At 36.6% G+C, this 23,429-nt stretch overlaps 3 protein-coding genes across 6 annotated transcripts; 2 read left to right on the top strand and 1 right to left on the bottom strand.

The window, feature by feature from the left end:
• The first annotated feature begins 1,498 nt into the window (after positions 1-1,498).
• LOC132170800 (WRKY transcription factor 23-like) lies at positions 1,499-3,702 on the top strand. 2 transcript variants are annotated; one of them, XR_009438992.1, is made up of 4 exons: positions 1,499-2,046; positions 2,300-2,443; positions 2,559-3,084; positions 3,350-3,702. XR_009438992.1 is itself a non-coding variant. In XM_059581910.1 (3 exons), exons 1-3 carry the CDS (start codon positions 1,670-1,672, stop codon positions 2,989-2,991), a joined length of 954 nt encoding a protein of 317 aa, XP_059437893.1. In that variant the 5' UTR covers positions 1,499-1,669; the 3' UTR covers positions 2,992-3,301. The 2 variants fall into 2 exon arrangements, 1 of the variants encoding a protein (XP_059437893.1); XM_059581910.1 differs by lacking the exon at positions 3,350-3,702 and having other exon boundaries at positions 2,559-3,301.
• Positions 3,703-5,492: 1,790 nt separating this feature from the next.
• LOC132169172 (flowering time control protein FCA) lies at positions 5,493-13,583 on the bottom strand (the record flags this gene model as incomplete). The annotated part of the gene is made up of 14 exons (XM_059580249.1): positions 5,493-5,719; positions 6,585-6,716; positions 6,816-6,980; positions 7,548-7,845; positions 7,939-7,998; positions 8,220-8,284; positions 8,386-8,465; positions 9,061-9,127; positions 9,931-9,995; positions 10,987-11,038; positions 11,125-11,207; positions 11,928-12,006; positions 12,380-12,450; positions 13,097-13,583. Coding segments are annotated over 14 exons (1,767 nt in total), but the record flags the coding sequence as incomplete, so codon positions are not given.
• Positions 13,584-15,303: 1,720 nt separating this feature from the next.
• On the top strand, positions 15,304-22,029 carry LOC132170812 (uncharacterized). 3 transcript variants are annotated; one of them, XR_009438994.1, is made up of 7 exons: positions 15,304-15,436; positions 16,259-16,597; positions 17,567-18,014; positions 18,425-18,723; positions 19,540-19,908; positions 20,251-20,302; positions 21,393-22,029. XR_009438994.1 is itself a non-coding variant. In XM_059581928.1 (6 exons), the coding sequence occupies exons 2-5, from the start codon at positions 16,292-16,294 to the stop codon at positions 19,882-19,884; spliced, it is 1,398 nt and encodes a 465-aa protein (XP_059437911.1). In that variant the 5' UTR covers positions 15,304-15,436; positions 16,259-16,291; the 3' UTR covers positions 19,885-19,908; positions 21,393-22,029. The 3 variants fall into 3 exon arrangements, 2 of the variants coding, with proteins under 2 accessions (XP_059437911.1, XP_059437909.1); XM_059581928.1 differs by lacking the exon at positions 20,251-20,302; XM_059581926.1 differs by lacking the exon at positions 21,393-22,029 and having other exon boundaries at positions 20,251-20,562.
• The last annotated feature ends 1,400 nt before the right edge of the window (positions 22,030-23,429 follow it).

A 23,429-nucleotide genomic window follows, 5' to 3' on the forward strand; every position in this document is an offset into this window, starting at 1 on the left:
GAACCCAGATGAAGTGGGTCACATGTAAGTACACATGACCTATTCAATATGTTATTAGAGAGAGAGAGAGACAGAGGTTGCATTGAATGAAACCTCTGCGCAGGAACAGATGATTTTTTGCCAAAATGTAGTCCTCAAAGAAGAAGCTAATTAATTGTTTACCAAGAAAAGTTGGAAACACAATTATTGGAGCATGCAAGGTGAGCTAAGTTTACACGAAAATTACGTCAGCTCGCGTCGACGACGGAACCTCTCCCTCTTCTAGCTCTTCTCTTGCATGTGTCTCATGAGAATCACTCGTGCCTACTTTTTTCCACACACTTCTCCCCACCAAAGGAGAAGTAAAAAAGAATTTAAAGCAGCCTTATTTCCACCGACTTTCGGAACCATGAATCTATTTACAACCCCTTTTCACACCTTCAAGTTAATAGGACCCCGTTATAGAATATATTCATATATTTTTTGATATATATATATATATATTATTTTGTTGGGTTTATTTATTGTATAGTTTGATTTTATTCTATAATATTTTACGTACATTAATTAATTTTCTGATTGTATTTTCTCTTCTAATCGGTCTTATTCAACTAAAAAAAAAAAATTATATAGTTTAGTTCGAATTTTATATTTAGATGGATATCAATTTTAATAGATTGAATTAATTTTTTTTTTTCTGATTTAATTTATTATTCTCCAAACTTAAAAGGTATTTTAAAGTTACAAGTTGATTCCATTTAACAAAAACAGGCCGTGCCGCCCTAGAGCTCACTAGGCACCCTGTTTTGGTGATTTTTCCCAAACTAAAATCAACTATGAAGATTGAAGAGATCGAGGAATATATTCTGTACTATATAAAGAGCCGTGTTCATTATGTTCATCTCGAGTGTGAAGCTTCTGATAATATCTACATCCTTAAATAAAATATGAATAAAACAACTTCTCTCAATATTTTCCACATTCCTTTGAATTTTCTTTTTGGTTTTGTTCTCAGATGAAGACAATCTGGCCATACTAATTACTATACTGCAAAGAATCACTTACACGCTGCAAAAAGTAATTTAAAAAGACAAAGAGATTAGAAAAAAAATAAATAAATAATAATAATAATAATAATAAAAGAATAAAAGGAAAAAGAAAAGAAATGGGAAAAGGAAAAGCACCCAAAAAAAAAAAATAAAAAATCACAAAAGAGAAAAAGATTCATTACACATTTACACTTGTTGAGTTCACATGCACACGGGCGAGAGGGTTTGATAATGTATATTCGAGGGAGTAGTACTAGTAGTAGGCTTTTCTATGAACCCCGTTCACACACGCCCTCAAACTAACCGGTTAACCGGTCAAACTCCAACGTATGAAAGCGTCGACCACTTTGTCGGACCATGCATTGAATGTCCACCGGCTCTATGTAAGACCGTACATACATTTGACCTTCAATTGCCGGTCAATCTTTCTTGCCAAGGCATCCTCTCTGCTTCTACACCCACATGTCTCTCTCTCACCTCCTAACCCATCTCTCTCTCTCTCTCTCTCTGTGTTAAATCTTATAAACCAGATCAACCCTACCCTACCATTACATTTACACACTTCGTCTACTCTCTTTCTTTCTCTATCTTTCGCTCTCTGTTTTGTGTTTGGATGAAGGATTTGCACTTTTGAGTGAGCCATGGAGAGGAAAGAGGCGATAAAGAAGGAGGAGACCGTTGGATCTTCATCGTTCTCGGATCATATCTCAGACAGCTATCAATTTTCCGGCATATTCGATTTCTCTGAAGGTGATAAGAGCTCGCTAGGGTTTATGGAGTTACTGGGTGTTCAGGACTACAGTCCTTCTTTGTTTGATTTGCCACACCCACCATCCATGGCTCCGACGTCACCTCCACTTCCGGCTACCGCCGTGAAAGAGTGCTCTGAGGTATTGAATCCGCCGGCGACACCTAACTCCTCTATTTCCTCTGCATCGAGTGAGGCAGTGAATGATCATGAACAGACCAAAGCTGTAGACGAGGAGGAAGAAGAGCAACAAGAAAAAACCAAAAAACAGTGAGTTCTTTCTTTCTTTCTTTTTTTCGTACTTTTCTGCTTTTTGATTTCGTGTTTTGACGAACACCCATCTGAAAACATGTTGATACAAAAAATGGGTTTTGTTTGCTTTGTCATTTTTAGAATAAATTATCTTGTGGAATAATAATGGAAGAAAATAAGGGGGTTTTTAGTTTTAACTTCTATTATATGTAAGCAATTTTGAAGTGGATGGATTTTTTTGGGTTTGGTCTTTGTGTTTGTGGGGTTTTAGGTTGAAACCCAAGAAGACAAATCAGAAGAGACAGAGAGAGCCAAGATTCGCCTTCATGACAAAGAGCGAGGTTGATCATCTGGAAGATGGCTACAGGTGGAGAAAGTACGGTCAAAAAGCTGTGAAGAACAGCCCCTTTCCTAGGTATATATATGTATATATGCAATAATAAGTTCAATGCTCTAATTCTTTTTGTTTTGGAGAATTTTTTTTTTTTAGATATATATATTCTTATAATTCTTAGTTTTGTGGATTTTAGGAGTTACTATCGTTGCACTACAAGCTCATGTAATGTGAAGAAACGAGTGGAGCGATCTTTCACAGATCCAAGCATTGTTGTCACCACCTACGAAGGGCAGCACACGCATCCGAGTCCAGTCATGCCTCGGCAGATGCTTGCCGGAGCTCCGCCGGACTCGAGCTTCTCCGCCGGACGTGCCACCGGCTTTGCTATGCCAATGCAAAGAAGCCTATTATGCCACTATCAACAACAACAACAGCGCCAAGTCCAACAATCCTTTATCCATAACTTGTCACCTTCGAATTTTGCTTGTAGTAATGGCGGCGGCTTAACGAATCCAGGCGGCGGTTATATTCGTGAGATTCGGTTCTGCAACACCGGTTCTGGTTTGCTTAGAGATCATGGGCTTCTTCAAGACATTGTTCCATCGCATATGCTGAAGGAAGAGTAGAGTAATTTCGTTTACTGACTAATTTGTAGGAGGAAATCTAGCTAGAAGAAAGACACCCCCATTACTGGTTTGTGATGATCTTCTTACTTACAGGTGGGTGATCTTTTCTTGAAGAACCCACGTCCCATTTGCACTCAAACCCTGAAGATTATTATTAATATAACATGGGTTTTTTTTTTTTTTTTTTGGTTAGTCCAGTGCAGGGACTAAGTTTCTCAATTTGGTTAATATTTTCGTGTTTTTTGTTGGCAGATTTGGGTATGTAGAGATGATCAAAATACAGAAAAAATTGGCTTCTTTCTTTCTTTTATTCTTCTGACCCCTCCCTTGTCCTATGTCTTTGTTTTTGTATTTGAAGGAATGTGCATTGATTTCATTGAGAGTACCGCAGTCAAGATTGAGGGTTTGGGCTTCTCCAGAGAGAATAATTAATCTGGAAGCTTTCTATCTTTTCCTTTGTCTGGGAATCATCAAAAAAGGGCTTCAAATTTTGAGGATTTGGTGAGAGAAATTAATGTGGTGTCCCTAAATATATGCATGGGGATACAACAAGAAAGAATTACCCAACCACTACTTTACCCCTATTGAGCCTGTTCAGTTAATGCCTCTCTCTTTCTTCCTCTCGTTTTTTTTTTTTCCCCCTCTCCTATGCCTTGCCAATGTGCAAATCCACTAATGGATTTGATTCATTGAACATTTATGGCAGGCATGTGGGGTGTTGTGACAAAAGGAAGAAAAATGTTGCCTACTTTATATCCAATTTTTCTCATACTTTTCTGACATGATGCTGTAAATCAGCTTTTGTACTAGTTCAGTAGTTCTTTTTTTAAAAAAAAATTAAAAAATTAAAAATTGATCGGCGGTAATACATCAGCAAAGTGAATAATATTAGCATTGCTCCAAAAGAAAACAAAGAATTTGGTGTGATTCTTTGTTTCAAATGATGGAATAAATCTTGATACGGGTGGTGGGAACTTAAGTTTAACTTCACATGTAAAAGAATGGCTCACATAGCTTGTGAAGTTGCATGTGCCCAGGGGCCAGGGCTATGTGAGAGAGATGGTCACCGCCGGGAATAACTGAAGCATGGGGAGAACCAGCATAATTATAGCACAACCCATCACCACCGGCCCGGAAGGCAAAATACGAATTGCCGCCTTCAATTATTGCAACCTAAACACTGTGTACGCATCAGCATGATCGTGATTATCTAATTAGAGTTGCGTCTCCACAAGCTCGAGGCCTTGCCCATTTTTTAAAAAATATTTCTGGGCAAAGAGCTAAGAACAAAAACACAACATCTGACTACAAGAAGAAAAACATTCCCCTGAAAATGTTTGAAACGGCCCATTTAGTAATGAACTTTACCAAAACTCCAATTTGAAATCAAACTCAAACTCAAAAGCTGAAGCACCTCTGCAAATGATCTTCTAGAATAATATTATTTAGAATGTCCATTTTTTTTTTTAAAATTAAAAAGGGAAGGTAAAAAGAGAACACATGTAACTATTTTATTTGGGCTTAACCGTAGTAGTATTTATCCACTGAAAGCCAAGACAGGAAAATCTTAAAACGGTGAGACCTGCACACACTCAAGTCCAATTAAGACATAACTCTGATCCAAACCTACTAAGAGATCAATGAGAACCAAGTAGTTTACATTAATTAGATATAAAAATTCTCATTGTGAAATTATAACTCATACCCTAATATGCACCTAACCATTCATTTGATCGTCTATTCTAAGGATACGATACGAAGCCCATTAACTAGTGGCTCCCATATTTACACAGTTTGGCATCTCTCACAGAAACCTTCCAATTTCCACCATCAATGGAGCTTGAGACTCGGAAAGATGCTTCTGCGGATTTTGCTGAAATAATGATTTTGGGTTTGTACAACAATCATTGAAATACCATCACAAACCTACAATCTCGCATGAGTACAAGTTGTTGATCAACATATTCCATTAAATCAGCCTCAACGTTCTAAATGAAAACCAGCAGAAGCAAACACAACGGACTTTGTACCATTAATTCATTATTACCTTAAAGCTAACTAATATATGTAACCTTAAAGAAAGAATAATGGTGGCCACTTTTTTTCCGGATAGAGATGCCCAATAATTTTGATGCCTAGATTGCTAGTAATTCGAGCAGCAAATGTGAGGAAACTCCTATGGAGTCCACCTACCCATACAGGTCTCATGCAACCCACCCCTCTACTTAGGTAGATAGGCCTCATAAGAGCTCTCTCACATTTAGACATGCTCTTCTAACGTTTTCTATCAACTGCAGATACAAACACCAAAGTTAATTATGAAGTTGCATATTTCATTCCAAAATGAAGTAACAGCATATAAAGTTGCATTCATAGTAACATTGTTACCCCTCATTAACACTACCCAAAGCGATCCATATTTTCTTATTAAAATCAACTTAATTTCAGAAAAAGAGCAAAAGATATTAGGAAAAAAAAGGATTGGTTTGGGTGGGTGGGAGTAGCTGATCTCTTCAAATTCAGTAATTTTTTTAGCAATAACTAGCATTAGAAGTAATTGTAGCAATACAAAAATAACCAAAACCTTAAGAATTACAAAAATGAAATCCAAGATTAAATTTCAGTCTCAGGCTAAGCAGATAATAAGTGGCAGACCTGATACCTCTTAAGCACAGGTTGGACCAATAACAGGACTAGACTCTGTCTGCAGTTGCACATGATCCAGTTCCTGCAAAAGTACAGCATACCAAAATGAAGCAAATTGTCGCCTCCACCTAGTCTAATAAAGATAGGAGATAAGAAATCAAGGATAAATGAAACCCAGATTTATATTTTCTAAAAGGAGGTGCTATGCTAAAGTGTCTGGAGGCCATGTGGAACTACAACTGATATCTAAAACATGCTAAAGAAGTTATTCAGATTTTCCAAGTAAAAATGAGTTCCAAGACAAGAATGAAAATCTATACAGCACAGACAGAAAGTCTATCGTCCATCGTTGCATCGTCCTGCAAAATCAGCATCCAAGGTTTTGGACAAGTCCAAGTATATTAAGCTCACAGTTCCTATCTCCCAGGCTTCAAAATTTCAGCACTGGCCAACAAACTCATTAGGAGAATCTGTTACCAAACCAGAGCAACGCAACTTCTAGTGAGCCCATGGTCAACCCGAGGTAGTAGACCAGAAGCGAGAGTCCAGTACAAGGAAGTTGTGATTAACAGGTTCTAACAAGAGGTCTAATTACATCTTTGTGAGCCAAACTTCACCATGTCAACCAGATTCCACCACGTGCCTAAATTCAGAAGAAGCTGACAGATGAAGTTATATAAAGCCCTAAGATATAAGCCTACAGTAATTTCTAAAGATATCAAAGTGCTGAATATGCAGATGTGAGGTCAATTCATTGTCAGTTGAAATCTATTTGAGTCTTTCCATAACCAATGCCACCACACGGCTGATTAATTTATACAGTGAACAAAAACAATTTGAAAAAAAAAAGTGATAAAAACACCAAGTGAAACTGAATACTAATTGGTTTTGCACCAAGGAGGAATTTAGAAATTTTTTTTATGGAAGAGATATGGATGAAGATGCACCTCTTCTGTTTGAATGACTCGTTGGGTGGAAAGAACTGGCAATGGGGACTGAAGCTGATGGCTGTGATTTTGCAGATTTTGATGCTTCTGTAACTGATGCTCATATAAGGAATACTCCTCAGGCATCTCCCACTACAAAAGTCAATTTCCACAGCTATTTACTTCTCTTCTCGAAGTACAAAAACTCTAAACAGAAAATGCAAGAAAGATGGTTCAAGGCAGAAAACTTACTCTGCTCTCACAGGAGACACAATTATAATAGTACTGGTATCCATCAGGGCAGGTATGTTCACTCCAATCACACTCTAAAGGAGTTTCTTTCTGGGGACTTATAGGCACTGTAGGTGAGGTGGAAGTACTAGGAACTATCGGAGGATTGGTTCCAGTATGTGGAGACTGCAGAAAAAAACAAAATTGAAGACATAGTAACAGTTTCCAAAATCATAACAGAACAGGATAAAATTTGCATAAAGATACTAGGTGACAATATGATGTGAAAATAAATGAATCTATTCCACATTGTCTGCTACAAGTCAGGTATCACAAGAAAACACCAACTGTATCAGATGTTTATAGGGCTTATTATCCACAGTGGCGAATCACACCTAAAAGATATCAACTCTGCCAAAACTTAACAGCAATGGAAAGGTTAAAAAGCTCCAATTCAAACTATCACCACTCAAGGTACCACTACCACTGGAACCATGCTTGGGACTCCACCACACATGATTTGATTGTTTGTTGACGTAAACAAGCATTTCTATAAAAGCTTGGAGATCCATACTATGAAGGCTGTCACACGACTCTGTCAACACATGCTTGTGGGAGGATGCTCATGAGATCAGCCAAGATGTGTGCCAATCCCTTCAATCACTCAGAGTTTCCTCACAGACCAATAGATAGTTTACCCCATACAAAGGTGCTAAATAATCATTTATCATTGTAGTACCTCCCGACTATTACCTGCGAACTCAACTGCTGCTCTACTTTTTCAATTTGATGAAACTGCCTCTGCACCTCAGAAACTGCTTGTTGAGATGATTGTGAACTTGTCTGTGGAGTTCGTGTCTCCTGCAATGGCATCTGAGACAACTCTGAAGGTAACTGTTGTAGGGGGGGAAATGGTTGTTGCATGACAGGTTCTTGGTTCACCATTTGGGGAACAGCTTGAGGTAGTGAACTTGTGGAATTTGGTTGCTGAGGATATGAAGCATTGGGCAAGAAACATCCTCCCATAGATTCACCGAGATTGGGTGCTAGCCTGCAAGATATGACCCCCCCAAAAAAACTCATTTTAGTTATTTTTACGTGAATAACAACTAAACAAGGAAAAGGAATGAAGAAACAAATGTACCTAGCAAATGGTTCTTGAGAACAGGGAGCAAAATTCATGCCTGCGAATACTTGATTGCCCCTGGAGAGAGAGAGAGAGAGAGAGAGAGAGAGAGTATATTAGCATGGATCGTGACATAGCTAATTTGAATACTATTTTTCTTGTAGAGATAAAAAAAAGTGGTAACTCCAAGTCCTTTGTATGAACTTCCTAACTTGCAATTGTAACTTAATTATAATCCGTTAATCACAGACAGAGCATTGATTAACAGTTGTACAATAAAGTAATAAGGAAGCAGAAACCTTATTTCCCCAGTCCTGGGTTTCTTAGGATCTGCAAAACGAACAACTAACGGCTGATCACAACCCTAAATAACATAAAAAAGAAAAGAGGAAAAAAAATGAATACAGAGCCTTTTAAAGCGCAATCAGAGAAGGGCTACATTTCAAGGTAACATATAAGCTTTACTCTCATCATGAAGGTTCCATTTAACGCTTTGATTGCCGCCAGTGCCATATCCCTATGAGAAAATTTAACAAACCCGCTTCCTTCAAAATAGAAAGAAAAAAAAAAAAAAACATAGATTTAAATTAAACATCAATTGATATAATGGCAAAGATATGCTTCAACTATAAATTTACAAAATATACTGTGGCAATTAAAGAGCAACAAGAATCTATTGCACCATCAGTTCGTTATATATATGAGATAGGTTTTTGAAATTATGCACCAATACAGGTAGATAAAACAGCTTATTTTTTTCAAGGAAAAAATTCATTAGACATAATAAAAAGGGACACAAATCATATGCAGAGGAGGCATACAAAAGACAAAAAACCTCTTGAGAGCCACCAAGCATTAAATGAAACAGCTAGATATAATGCTCTTCCTTCGCTTCTAAATTTACCCTTTGAAGTAAAGTATAAGCGTACAATTCAGAAAAACAAAAACATAGGATTGAACATATGATTGCGATAGTGATTGCAAGGGGTCAATTAGAATGCAGAAGATCTTTAGGTGAAACATGATCTGTTGCTGACATGGTCGTCCAGAGAAAAAATTACCCCCAACATGTACAGTACAAAATATTGTACTTCGCCATTAAATATGAAAGACATACTAGATGTTAAGATCAAAACAAACCACGACTTTGCTTCAGCTCATCACGCATGATGTAGACATCCTCAACAAGACCATAGGGGGAAAATATCTGACAGAAAAAATCCATAAAAACTCATAACACCAAATATATAGACCAAGTAAACATAAAGACTAATAACTGTAGTTGAATTTGAAAAGAAAAATAAGCAAACACGCTTTCCTCAAAGTCACGTGAACAACAGCAACAGCAAAAAGAGGTTTAACAAAAGGAAACAGGTCTATCATCAAACTCGGCAACTTCACCTAAGTTTAATCAAGCTCTAAAGGTCAAACACACAAACTTCCACACCAAGACACATGTATATGGCACACAGATAACATGCAAGATATTGTAAAATCGGTTGATTCTCTGTCCATGCACCATGTATTTTGGATCACCATTCATGAAAGAAGCTTCCACAGCCCCCACACTGATCTCAACTTTCATGAGGGTAGCTCACACCTTGAAAAGTCCCCACACCAATCTCAGCTCTAAATATGCAGCAATGCTATTCATGTAAAGAGTTGGTACTCAAACCTTTTGTCAATATTTTGCAGAGCAATGATCTAAATCTTCTAGTCCCAATTTGCTACTCAGACTATCCAAGTGGTTCTCTACCCCAAAAAAGCCTTAATTTTATTGAGTACATTATATATGCATCCCTCCCAAGACCCCACTTAAGTGGGATCAAAACTAGATAATGACTCTTTTATGCATCCTACGTTTGTTACCCTTGCATATGTCTATGCATCATGTGTATGTCAACCTTGCAAGTTGGTGCCTACATACAAGCGGAGACCATAACAAGAAAGCTTAACTTATTTTGCTGAGGTAGGCGAAGAACAAGAACATTCAATGTATATGGAGCATACCTCCTCAATTTCCTTTCTTGAAGAATCTTTGTTCAGGCAACCAACATACAATTTGTCCACCACCGCTATCATAAGCAAATATGAAGAGAGAAAAAATCACAAAATGAACAGGGGAACAATAAAAGAATATGTGTGGACCTATTGGAGAAAAGAAAATGCATACAGTTTCTAATTTTGGACAATGTTCGTGCAGATGTGAAGAACCAGAAGCATTATGCAAGAATAAAGCCAATGCATCTGTACAGATACCATATGTACTCAGATTCATGGCAAGGAACATCATCAATATTGTCTTGAAATAGTTTTTTATTTCTCATTCCAGATAAGATATTAAGATAAATAGATACTCCTCCCAAATAATTTAATGCACTCATTTTGCAAGGGCAACATGCAATGCCATAAACATTGTATGGTTCATTCTAATTTCAGTGATGCCAAATTTTCCACATTAATATATGTTTCATAAGAACTGTAAAAATATATTCCTTCCGTTATTGCAATCCTAGCAACAATAGGTTAGTCCTGACCAAAAAGAATCCCACGAACATGCTTGATAAGACTCAAAACCTCCTCCACGGTGAATAATAATTAAAAAAAAAAAGAATCAATAATGACTTGAACTAATATTTTTTTGTTGCAACATAACCACAGCTCAAGCAATCATGAACAACGTCCATACCTCTATGAATGAAGAAGTGTCTAGTTTGAATCTATTTCTAATAAGAATCCAGCTTGATGACTCCTTACTTTCCATATCCATCTAGGTTTAGAGGTTAATGTATGCATGTAAGAAGATAATGAGTTTCTATCACATGTATGAACATTTGTATAACAGGAGACCTTAGCTCTATAATAAGATTGTAGGTAATTGGACAGTCTATGCACATTATTGTATTGACTAAGCATACCCAAATTGTATGTGGCAAAAAGTCGAGTATTATAAATTTAAAAGTTTTGCAGGGTGTTTGGTATAGGAGTAAAACTTGTATAAAATGTACAAATGCAGGATTGAGAGAAAAGGTACAAAAAGCAAGACATTGAGAATAGAACAGTTACCAAGACGTTCCTGTTTCCTATCAGCATATTTGACTACGAGGGGAGCCAGTTCCTGGAAAAAGCAAATACACAAATGTAGAATTGACCAAAAATAGCAAACGGTTTCAAATATATCATCCTAGGTTCTGAACAACTCACCCCAGGAAAAGTATAGTGATGGCTTAAAGCTCTAATGGCCCCTTCAGCTTCCTCTACCGTTGCATATTTCACAAAACAACTTCCTGCACAAGTAAAACCATATCCATAAAATCATTATTATTCTTCCATAATGCCATATCCATAAAATCATTATTATTCTTCCACAATGATATGTGATAAAAGCAAAACACTCATGCTCTCCCTCTCACTCCTCACTCAGAGTATCCTAGCTCCATACGCTACATAATAATTTATGTTATTTTTGCTTTTGACAATTTGACCTAAAAGCCATCCAATTTGATAAAAATTAGTAAGGGACAAAGTGGACCATTCAAATGAGTAAACACTTCCCCCTTTTCATTTCTTTTTATCTTTTTAAATAAATAATTACCAAAAGAACCAAGGACCTTAACAATCACAGACAACAGACGTTCACCATTGTTAAGAAGTAATCATCAATATATGAAAATGTCAGCTATAACCATCCAAGAGTTGCACATAGCTGATGATCTGACAAGAACTGTACTGTAAGGATTGACTCCAGAATAGGTTAAGCTCTGGGTCAGAGCACCCATGGTACAAAAGTATGATCTATCTACCTTATGAATTTCCTAACGACAAGCTGGTTGCAAGAGAGTTTTGTGGTCATCTTCAGCATTGTGGATAGGACACTGTGGTAAATAGGTGATTAAAGCTAATGTAGATGAACAATTAGCAGATTGCTATACTGGAGAGCCTCTTAGAGGACCAAAAAATCAACAATGGATCACAATATTGATAAGAAAAAAATTACATCACAATACCTTGTTGTTGGCCAGTTCTCTTATCCTTCAATATAACAACTTCAACTACATTTCCATGTTTTTCAAAGACTGGTCGGATCTGAGGAGAGCAATATCCAACAGTTAAATAAGAATTGTAATAGTTGTGAGAAACACTAATAATAGTAACAATTTGAAAGAGACGAAAAATGGAGGACAAAGTCTTGTTGGCTTGCACATTTTTATAGACAATAATGCCCCAATAATATATTAAAAAGGATAATCTTCTTACCACCCCCTTTCTTTCTATTCCATGATTCAGATTGGGACTTGGTATGCGCTTACAGGTAAGCAACAAAAGGTGGGCAATTCTTTGAAATTCAATCCAATTCTGATGCGCGTTCATGGGAGAAAATGGGTCAGATGGAGGTGTACATTCACATAGGGCAAGTATTGCAGACATGTTAAATGCCTCAAGGGAAATGATAACTTACATCAGCTTCGGTTGCTGTTCTTGAAACGGGTGCAACATAAAGTTTTACATGACCAACACCATCCACGTGATCTAACAGACAAAGAGGAACCAAAACAAGAATGAACAACTTAGGAAATTTATAAATGATGCACTGGCACAAAATTAACATGATTTCCACATGAAAACATTCCAAAGAAGTACAAAAAGGAAATTCCAAACCCAAACATACAGCAAATTTTTTTTTCATGTCTAAAATCACAATTACACATAAGAGAGAGGTTAAAACCCAATATCTGGCTACACATTCTTCTAGTAAATCAACAGCAACCTGAGAACGAAGCTTATGCAATAAACGCTAACAAATTCATACTGAGAGAAAGCGAAGTCTACCAACATTCCCTTTTGAAGTGAGAAAAACATAAATTTCTATATAGCATGAACCTTCTCTTGCACAGACAAAAATAAGTAAAAACCTCAGTTAAATCATCACAACGAGAGCAATAAAATCCACAAAAGAGTAAGTAACAGAAGCAAACCTAAAGAATCTCATAGTAATGATGCATATGTTACGAATTTATTTTTCCTTTTTTTCCTTTTACATTCGTTATGACTACAAATACTTATCGAAAAAAAAAAAATCGTTATGACTACAAACCAATTGGGTGTATTAAGTTGAGGTGAGCAAGGAATTTTCTTTTCCTACACTTTCTCGGCCACCGAACCGAACTTTACACACCTGGAGAAGCCCCTCGAGCGGAATGATCCCGCCACCTTTTGCGTCCGCAATAGCCAGAAGCAGAAGCAGCACCATATCTACCACCACCACCACCAACAAAACCGCCGCCATTTGACGGAAATCCTCCGCTGCCAAACGCATCTTTTGGTTCGACGATCACGTGGTGGTGCTGGTCAGACTGGTAATTGTAGTGGGGCTGGGGCTGGGGCTGGGGCTGGTGCTGGTGCTGGTGCTGGTGCTGGTGATAGTTAGGATTGTTGAAGTGCTGGTCATGGTGATTGGGATGGTAGTTAGGAGGATTGCTGTAATGCTGGTCATGGTGGATGGGAGGCTGGTTGTGGTGGTGGTGGTGGTGGTGGTGGAGCTCTGGGTGGCTATCAAATCGTTCTCCTCTGGGCCTCTCCAGCTTGCTGACTGTGAATTCTTCGCTAAATACAAACCCTAGAATTTGATTCACCGGAAGTAAGGAAAACGAAGAAGTTTTGCATCAGCCGGAGAAAACCACTTCTTTTTTTTCTTCATAAACTATCGCCTTCGCTGTAAAATAACTAAATTATCTTCTTACGTAGAACGGTAGATTTTTTGTTTTTTTTTAATATATATAATAATTTAATTAAAGTAAATAAGTACCTTAATTGGAATTCATAAGGGATTTACCATTTTTTTTACTAACAAAAAACACAAATTCATCGACTTTATTCTATTTAGTATCTTATAGGTTAATTTTCAACATAAACGATTACAACAATGAAAAGGGGAAACTTCACAAAGGACCCTTGAACAGTTGAACTGCTATGCGATTTAAAAAAAAACTATCTTAAATTTTAAAACCTCTCAATTTTACCCCCGAAACTTTCAATTCGATACAATATATCACTACGTCCATTTTTTTATGTTAAAAGTTATTAAATAACCTTTATACCCCCTAAATTTTTATAAAATTATAAATTTAGCTTTAATTTCAAATTGAAAATTTAAAAACAAAAACAAAGATTGAATCGTAATTTGGTATTTTTAATGGTTTCTGTTAGTGTTTAATGAAAAAAATTGACTGAAAGGAGCTAATTGCATCAAATTGAAAGTTCAGAGAGTAAAATTGAGAGTTTTTTAAATTTGTAACAATCTTCTCAAAACACGTAGTAATTCAAGAGTCCTAAATAAAATTATCCATAATAAAAATTACCCATACTTTCCTCAATCTATCACTTTATTAACAATGCCTCAATCTTTCAGTTTGTTTAATTTAGAGTTAAATATCTCTGATCTCTATAGTTTATTTTTTATTTTTATTTTTTTCACTTAAGTTTCAATTTGTATCCTATAATCTAGATGATACTTCGCATAAGGCTAAAAATCGAAGATAGTTTATCTGACCAACTTCAGTTCATAAAATGACAAAATCCACTTTAATGACCTTTTAAAAAAGGCACATGGTCCATTACTTCATTAAGAAGTAAAAGAAATAAAAAAACAAAACAAAAAAGAATATTAAAAACTTTAAATGACATTAATAATTTTTTTTTTAAAAAAATATATATATAAAAAGGGTGATAGTTCACACCTAGCCAATTTAGAGGCGGCGAAACCACCACCTACAGCTGGTTTGGGTCATTAGAGTAGTTCGACCACTTTCATACTAGTCAGGAAGATGGTGTCCAGAGGTATGACTCGAGCCACCTTTCTCTCTCCTATTTTTTTTCAATTTTTTTTATTTTTTTAGGTATAGTAATAACACTTAATTTTGGAGCATTACATAAAATGTTATCAAATTTTTTAAATTTGATTTGAGTTGTATTTAATTAAAACTTATTGATATAGAAATTATAGTTTATGGGAAAAAGGTTATTTGTCTAGAAAAAAAAAAGAATATGAGTTAAACCATTTTTCTTTCCACTTTTGCTTTTAGGCTTTAAAACAAAATTATATATATATATATATATATATATATATTGTCATGTCTAGACCAAAAAGGTAGACAAAAGAGAATGTGAATTCAAACTCATAATTTATAGGAGGCCGTCTTTCTAGTCAATTAAGCTACCTCTAGAAAATTATTAATAAACAATTTTAAACACAAAATTATTTTTATTTATATGTCACAATAAAACAATTTTTTTTGTTCAGAAAAAAAAGAAAAAAAAAAGCACCATAAGAAAAAGCATAAACATTAATCGGGAGCCAATGTTTTCTTTTGGGCAAGTAAAAAAAAACAGAAGGTAGGGTGCCATTTTAGAGAAGAAAGTCCTAAAAAATCGACTGACAGTGGTGAAATCGAAAAAAATCCAGCCCTAACCCCCTCCCTCTCTGGAGCCATCTCTCTCTCGCTCGCTCGCTCGCCAGGTACGACTTTCTCGTTCTTCTTTATTCTCTTTCGCTCTGTGTTTTTCATGGAACGAGGTATATAGTTTCATGCGGTTCTAATCTTACAGAGATTTCAGTTCGTGTTCTTTACCCGTACGATTAAATTTAATTGTATTCTATAACTTATTTTTGAAGTCGTACTCTCACATTCGTGCATTCACTTATAGCCACAAAATTCCCAACCACCCCCTCCTCCTCTAATTCCGGTTTTAATTTCGCAAGTACCCTGTTTGTATCGAGGAAAATTTTACGAAAGCAAATTTCAATATGTAAAAAAGGTGAAATGAAATGCGACGCCTATAGGTAAGAGGTACATTGAAGTATATTGAGTATTGAGCAATTCTTTCTAAACAAACAAACCCTAATTCCTTGGTCGACTTCTATTTTCATTTATAGTTTTATCTTTTTACGCTAATTTTGTTGTCATTTATAGCTGTGGGAGTAATGCATTCGTAATGGGATTGTACAGAAGCTGTGAAAAAAGAATATAGTGCTTAGGTTTGTTCAAAATATACTTGATTTATTGACTGGTATACATTTGTGTACATTGGCTTTTTTGGATTAGGATCCTCCTGATGTTCTAGGGTATCTCCTTAAAAGATCCCTCATCTGTTATTGATTCATTGTTTCCTTGAATGCTGAGGTGGTGAAATATGAACCATTGAATTTAAAATAATGGTTAGGATTCCAAGAACTTTACTCTGAAGCTTTCCTGAAAAATATAGATGACTTAATTCAGATAATTTGATATTTCTTTTGCATTTGGGTTTATTAAGGTACGATTTGTGTTTGGAATTGTAGGAGTGGAATATATATATATAAGATTGTTATAAGATGGCAACAAGAACAGACTCAGATATTGATGATGACTTTAGTGAGCTTTACAAGGAGTATACTGGTCCTATGGGATCAACTACCACCAATGTGCAGGATAAGGCAAAGACAAACAAAAGGTCTCTGGCGGGGTCCGATGAAGAAGAGGAACCTCCTCGTGACCCCAACGCTGTTCCTACTGATTTCACGAGCCGAGAAGCAAAGGTTTGGGAGGCTAAGTCAAAAGCTACTGAGAGGATTTGGAAGAAACGAAAAGAAGAGGAATTGATTTGCAAAATATGTGGAGAGTCGGGTCACTTTACTCAGGTACTGCAGGCTTCTGTAGAGATGCTTTTTAATCGTACTTGCTGATGTTGTCCAAAAGTATCGGCTTGAATGCGTGCGTACATTCATATGAACACACATGCATGTAAATTTTTCGTTGTTGCTATGCTTACATGTTTATTTTAATAGTTATTAGGTTAACCACTTTTTTCTGTAAAGAGAAAAGGAAAGAAGAAGTATCTGAGTTTGTTCATACTGTCTGAGTGGCTTGGCTCAAGTTTATGTCCCGCTTAGATTAGGACAAGTTAATGTTAGCATATTACATGCCGAGTTGGATCTGACTTGAGAATTGGAATAGGTGTCTGGCAGAGGTGTTAATTTATCTGGTTCCAGTGAACTTTCAAGTTCATTTCAACTGATATTCCTTGGTGCATTCCAATTTCATAACTATTAGACCAGTTTGGTTTGAGACCTGCCACTGTTTCTCCAAGTTTAACCTTTATTTCTGTAGCATTAATATGGATGAACACATGCACTTGATCACACGTACAAAAGAAGGGAGGTTTTTCATAAGAGTCGACGAGCTGTATTATCATTGTCCATATTGGGTTGAATTGAAAAGTCATTGTATATAAAGTTGAATAGTCTAAGAATTTGCTTATTCTGGGAAGCAACAAGATGGGCAGAGAGAGGACGGGGTTGGGATTTTGATCTGTCCTCGCAAGAGTCATTGTACCTCCTCGATGGGCTGAGTTGCATTTTATAAGACAAATTGTTGCTCATTCAGATTGTTGTTCTTTTTATCACCTTTCATTATTTTTCTGTCTCAAATCTGTTTTGCACATTTCAGAAATTTGTAACGGAAATAAATGAAACGCCTTGTTCAAATAACATTGTAGTCAAATGAACCCATAGAAACTAGTTGAACCTCACTAAGTCTCTTGTTAATGTCGAGTCTTAAATAATACATTGCTGATTTCGGTTGATGCATGCCGTTTGGCACATTCATAGGGATGCCCTTCTACTCTTGGAGCAAATCGCAAGTCTCAAGATTTCTTTGAAAGGATACCTGCTAGAGAAAAGCATGTAAAAGCACTTTTTACAGAGAAAGTTTTACAAAAGATCGAAAAAGATATTGGCTGCAAAATCAAGATGGACGAGAAATTTATTATTGTCAGTGGCAAGGATAGGTTAATTTTGGCAAAAGGTGTGGATGCTGTGCACAAAGTGATTAAGGAAGAAAGTGATCAGAGAGGCCCTTCTAGTTCCCAAGTTGCAAGATCTAAGTCACCTGAACGAAGCCCTGTTGACTCACGGTTGCGACGCTCTGATTCCCAAAGGTCTCATTCTGGTCCTCAGAATGCATCACAGTTTCAACAGAGGTTTGGCAGGCAGGAGAAGGTTGTGGAAGACCGAATTCGGGATGATATGCCGAAATTTTCAAGGGATTCTCCACAAGGTAGGGACAGCATAGGATATGTTTACGGCGTCCATAGAAAGCTGGTAATTACATGTTTGTAGTTTGTAGCCTTTTTTAAGCTTTATACATACCTTCTTTCTATGTGTTTTTGAAAATCATTTTTCACCTTTTCTGAGTCCTTAATGATGTTGCTTATTGCTTATGATTTGTTTGCAGCAAGAGGTAAGTTCTTATGTTCAAGAATTTTGTGTTCGGTTCTGAAGTAACTTTCGTGGGTGGTCTGAATTGATCGGATTGTCTGCAAAACGAAATTATTTACTGAAAGCATATCTGGACCTTTTGCCTCGGCTGATTTCACTATGTGAATATAAAGTAGTATGTTGAATTAAAGCTACCATCTATGTTAGCATCTTGAATCAAGTGCTTAACAGACTCTTCATTTCGTGAAGCTTATGGTAATAATGGAGCTAGAGGTCGTTCAAGCCATTCAAAATCTCCAGCACGTCCTCCTTACACGGGCAAGTCATATAATTCATACGATGGTAATAATCAGAGCATGGGTGCTTATAGAACTGATGGATGGGATAATGAAAAGAGAGGGTCGGATATCCAATCTGATCGTCAGTTTGATTACCCTGCCTTCCCCCAGACATTAGAAGACTTAGAGTTGGAGTTTAAGAAGGAGGCAATGGAACTTGGAAGAATTCGTGACAAGGAAGAGGATGAAGAAAATTACACGCATCGTGAGGTAAGTAATATCTATCGTGCTGGTGTACATGTGCAGAGTGATAACTGGTGCGATAAAATATACACTAAACATGTAGGGCCTTTTGGGAAATACAGAATTTTTTATTGTTATTATTTTCAATTTTTTTTTAAAAAAAAAATTTGTGTTTTGGCGTCTTTTGTACCCATCCCAAAATTTTAGGTGCATGCTGGAGGAAAAATGATTTTAGCTTTAATTGTATGCTTTTACATAACAATATTTGTTTATAACTCATTTTAATCTGTTAATGTCAATGAAGTCCGTGAGGTTTTAATTTCTAAAAAATAACTAGGAGATGGTTTGCCTTTGATTTTTGTTCTTGTTTATCCTTTGGTGAGATGTCTTTGGATTGCTAATTCCTTGCATGTCTAGCATGAGTTTGTTATTAGTTGGTCATCTCTCTCTCTCTCATTTGCAGATTTATGTTTTCTTTTCCCATTCTTTTTCCTTGAGGGAGAATAATTACCTCTGTCGCCATTAGAATTCTCAGTGTTTATGAAGGGTGTGGCAAATATAGTGAAGGGTTTTGCAGTTATGGTTAAGCTTGAATTTGAATGATAAGAGCTGGGAATCTGTATATATTGCCAAAAAGGCTCAAAAAGTTTTATGAAACTGAGAGAAAAGCAGAAGATGTAACACATAAAACATGCGATTTAAATCTTGTTTCTTATATTATCATCAACTACTATACCCGCTGCTGTACTGAGGAAAGCATAATTGTTCTTAAACACCCATGCAGCTTTTTAGTTGTGGATTTTGAGCTTGTGATTTCTAACTATTGATTCCTACGGATAAAAGTCTATTAGGGAGATAAAAGAGAACTACATGAAGCAACTGGCTATTCTGAGGGGAACACATGGAAAACAGTGGGAGGAGTTTCTCCAGCTTGATGCTCAGAGGCGTCAACAACAGGCACATCAGCAATTGCCCACTTCTAGTTTTGGTGGTTATAAACAGCATGGTTATTCTGACTATGATGGTACCTCGGCCAATCCACATTATGCTTTGGCCAATTTAGCCATGGATTCAAGAAGCCGATATCCACACCCTATGGAAAATTACTCTTCAAGGCCTCATGAAAAATTTGGTGAATTTCAGCGTCAAAGGCGTGAAGATTATGGGAAACCTTACAATCGATACTAAATCACCGTACTGGAATTAAGGCTGGTGAGTTGTCTTGCTCTTCAGTCAAGTTAGAAAGAGGTGTTTATCTTTTATTTTGCCTATCTTATAGAATATTTCATTATCTCCTCATCCAAGTTTATGGTAAGGTCCACACAACATAAGAGATAGGTTTTGCGCGTTCGGATGTAGAAATATTAAAATTCTTTTAGTATTTTAGAAACTATGCAAATGGTAGACTTGGTAGTGAACAACACACCGAAGGGTGTGGGTTTTTAAATGTAATAGTGGTTGGTAGGTGGTAGATGTTGTAGTTATGTAGTGGGTATTGCAGATTTTCTATTGCTATTCAAGTATTAGCTTAAATTTCATTCCAAAAATTTTCAGGGTCAAGATCTTGTTCAGGTGGGCGTAATGCTTAGAGGAGGCTGAAATATAGGTAAGTATGTTAGTTACGGTTTTAAACTTGAGAAGGGATCAATCGTGCACATTTGCATTGGTAGAATCTACTTTTCAATTTGGTGGTTCAGTTCTGTTCAGAACTTTGTTGTAGAGAAGTGAGACGTGGTTTTGGTTTATTGGTTAAAGGCTGGCACTTTCTAGAAGTTAACAACTCCTGAATGGTTGAGATTTTGCATTTAGTAATGACTACTTACTTTAACAAACTTATTTTCATAGAATACAAAGTGAATTTATTTACATGTCCTGCGACACAGTCTAAGTGCAGTCTGCTAAACAGGTGAGGCACTGTGCATAGTTTGTTTCTCTATTTATCTTTAACTTACTGGGTTATATCTCAAGAAATTGGGTGTCTGGTAGACACCTACTGATATCTCATTGGTAAACAAGGTCTGGGTTGTTTTCATTAGGAGTCTGGTTGTGTCATGGACATCCCTACCAGGCTGTCATTAGTAGCTTTGACCCTGGTTGGTGGGGTTAATGGTTTTGAATGCTAGCCCACAGCAATGGAGTTTATCAGCTGTGTTGGAAAAGGTAGCATCCCAAAAAGGGTTTATGAATTTTGCGGCATTATTGCTGTACAGTCTTTAATGTTGTAGCCGTGGAATTGCTTCAATTTTATTTTTGGTTCTTTTCATTTGTGAATTTGAGATAGTAGGTTGAATTTGTATCTTACAAGTTCACACTTTCAAGCCCTGGGGTTGATGTTGCCCATTTGGTGCAATTCAGTATATCGGATGCATGATATGGCAAATTTTAGGACCCTGTTGCTTTCCTTGGTTTGTGATTGCCCTATCATGCCTACAGGAAAGATTGGTGATACATTTGGTAAATTGGCATCCATAGTACATGGTTGTTTAAAAATCGCGTGGAATGATTAGATTGAGTTGGATAGAACATCAAGTGTGCCTGTTATTACTAGGTAAATAATTAGTTGCTACCTTTGACATTGTTCTTGATGAGAAACACAAACTCGAATCACTATCACAGATTCACAGCAGCTAATGCTTTGCAGAAACCCATTCCCTAGGCGCCTCACTTCCCTCTCACTCTATTGTTTATGTGCTCAGGTGTGTGTGTGCACAGCTAACTGCACGAACAGAGGCGAAAGAGGCATTCTAGGGGGGTGGGCATTGCCTAAATTATCCTTATATTACTGCTAAAGAAGTTTATGGACTATCTGCTCCAGTCATCAATATGTTCTACCCAAATTTCACGTTGACTGATTGGTCTTTTTGATGTTGATCGCCTATTATCAATTAGGAACAGAGTCTATTTCATTTTCTTTCTATTTTTAAATTTGTTTTGGTCATAGAAGCTTCATCATATGTATCATCAATGAATTTTGTGATGACCAGTTAACTAATCGTGGATTGAGGCACGCCTGTGGTCCTGTAATTCATGGCCTCCCTACTCATCAGGGATTACATTTAGTAGTGTTTGTTGAGAGGCTTTCTGTGGTGTCTTAAAATTTGGGCGTTTGGTGCCTCTTGTCCAACCTCAAAAGAAGAGGCTTTTGAGAAAGACCATTTTACCTTTGGATCAAGGAATTCATAAGCACAGATTGCAATTGACTCTGTTATGGCCCATTAAGCACAGGCAGAACTCATTGTAAAAATTTCATTGTGCATTCTCTGTCCACTTTATTAATAGGTCTTTATTAAAATGCACTTTATATCGTTGCTGATATAAAGCTTAATTTTCACCGATTATAATTGTATGACAATTATATACTATTCTATTAAATTGGATTACTCATTTTACAATCATCGAAGTTAGTATGCCATAACTCTAGCTTTGGGATGTTTTGCCTTGGCCCAAGAAAAAATGGTTGGATCATGGCCATTTGTACCGTTGGGACAAAGACTTAAAATGAAAAGAAGTCATTTTATGATTAGGATTTAACAGTGCGGCATCTAAAGGTGTAGATGATATCAAATGATGCCGTACTGTCATATTTATTATGTGGCATTATTTTTGGGAGAGTTGTAATAATTTGTTTTCAAAATATTTGAAAAGGATATAAATAAGTGTCACAATATGTTTATCGTAAAATGCATTTCACTCTTTACTAAACCTGTCTTCAATGTTTTCAATTCGAAAACAAAAGAAGTTAAATTTCACTGTTTACTAAACATCTAAACTCGTCTTAATGTTTTCTACTAGAAAATGTAAATTTCCAAGATGTATTAATAATAACCTTTGGAAAATAGCGATTTGATGGAGAGACTTCGAATCTAATTCTAAACAGCTGTATATAAATACATGAGGAAAAGAAATAAAATCAATGATCAGACTGTACAGAAAAAAATGGCAACGTACACGGTGAATGCTAATGGTGTGGACGTGAAAACAAGAGTAACAAACAGTGCTTCTTGTGTACTCTCCTGCGACTACAGCGGATCCAGATCCCCAACCATGATTGGCTTGGACGTCGAGTTCAAACCAACCACAAGGTGGCAACGCTGCAACTCTGCTCGTCCTCTTGCTGCATTATAATACAACTCATCAACATGGAAGCAATTCCTGAATCTTTAGCCAACTTTCTCTCTGCTCCTCACTTTTGCTTCGCTGGCGTTGGGATAGAGGAGTCGTGGACGACGTGGAGAGTAGAGTGCTCAGAAGGGGGTATGGGCTTGAATGCAGACACGTGGTGGACTTGAAGCCACTTCTTGATCTGGCTGTTTTCATGAATCATGGGAGATGTTGAACTTGAACCCAAGCCTCTGAGCGTCGTTATGGGGGACTGGGGTGCCGGCAATCTTAGTATGGAGCAAATTGAGAGTGCTGCTGCGGATGCGTATACTTTCTTCCAAATTGGGAGCTTCTTGTTCGGTTGAAGTAATTTGGAGAAGGTTGTTTTGGTAAATGGGTTTTTTGGGTTTGGAGCTTTTGGTGTTATAAATAGTTGTTTGGGGAAAGTCTCCCACAAACTACTACTCAATTGACAATGTTCCTCTAAATTTTTAATTGTGACAATGTTCTCTCAAAACTACCAAAACATTGTCAATGTCCCCATAATGATGAAATTACCTTTAATAAAATAAAAACAAAAATACTAAAACTTCTAGAAAAAACCTAAAACTGAAAAAAAAAAAAAAAAAAAA

This window comes from Corylus avellana, chromosome ca2, assembly GCF_901000735.1.
Source record: "Corylus avellana chromosome ca2, CavTom2PMs-1.0".
NCBI lineage: Eukaryota > Viridiplantae > Streptophyta > Magnoliopsida > Fagales > Betulaceae > Corylus > Corylus avellana.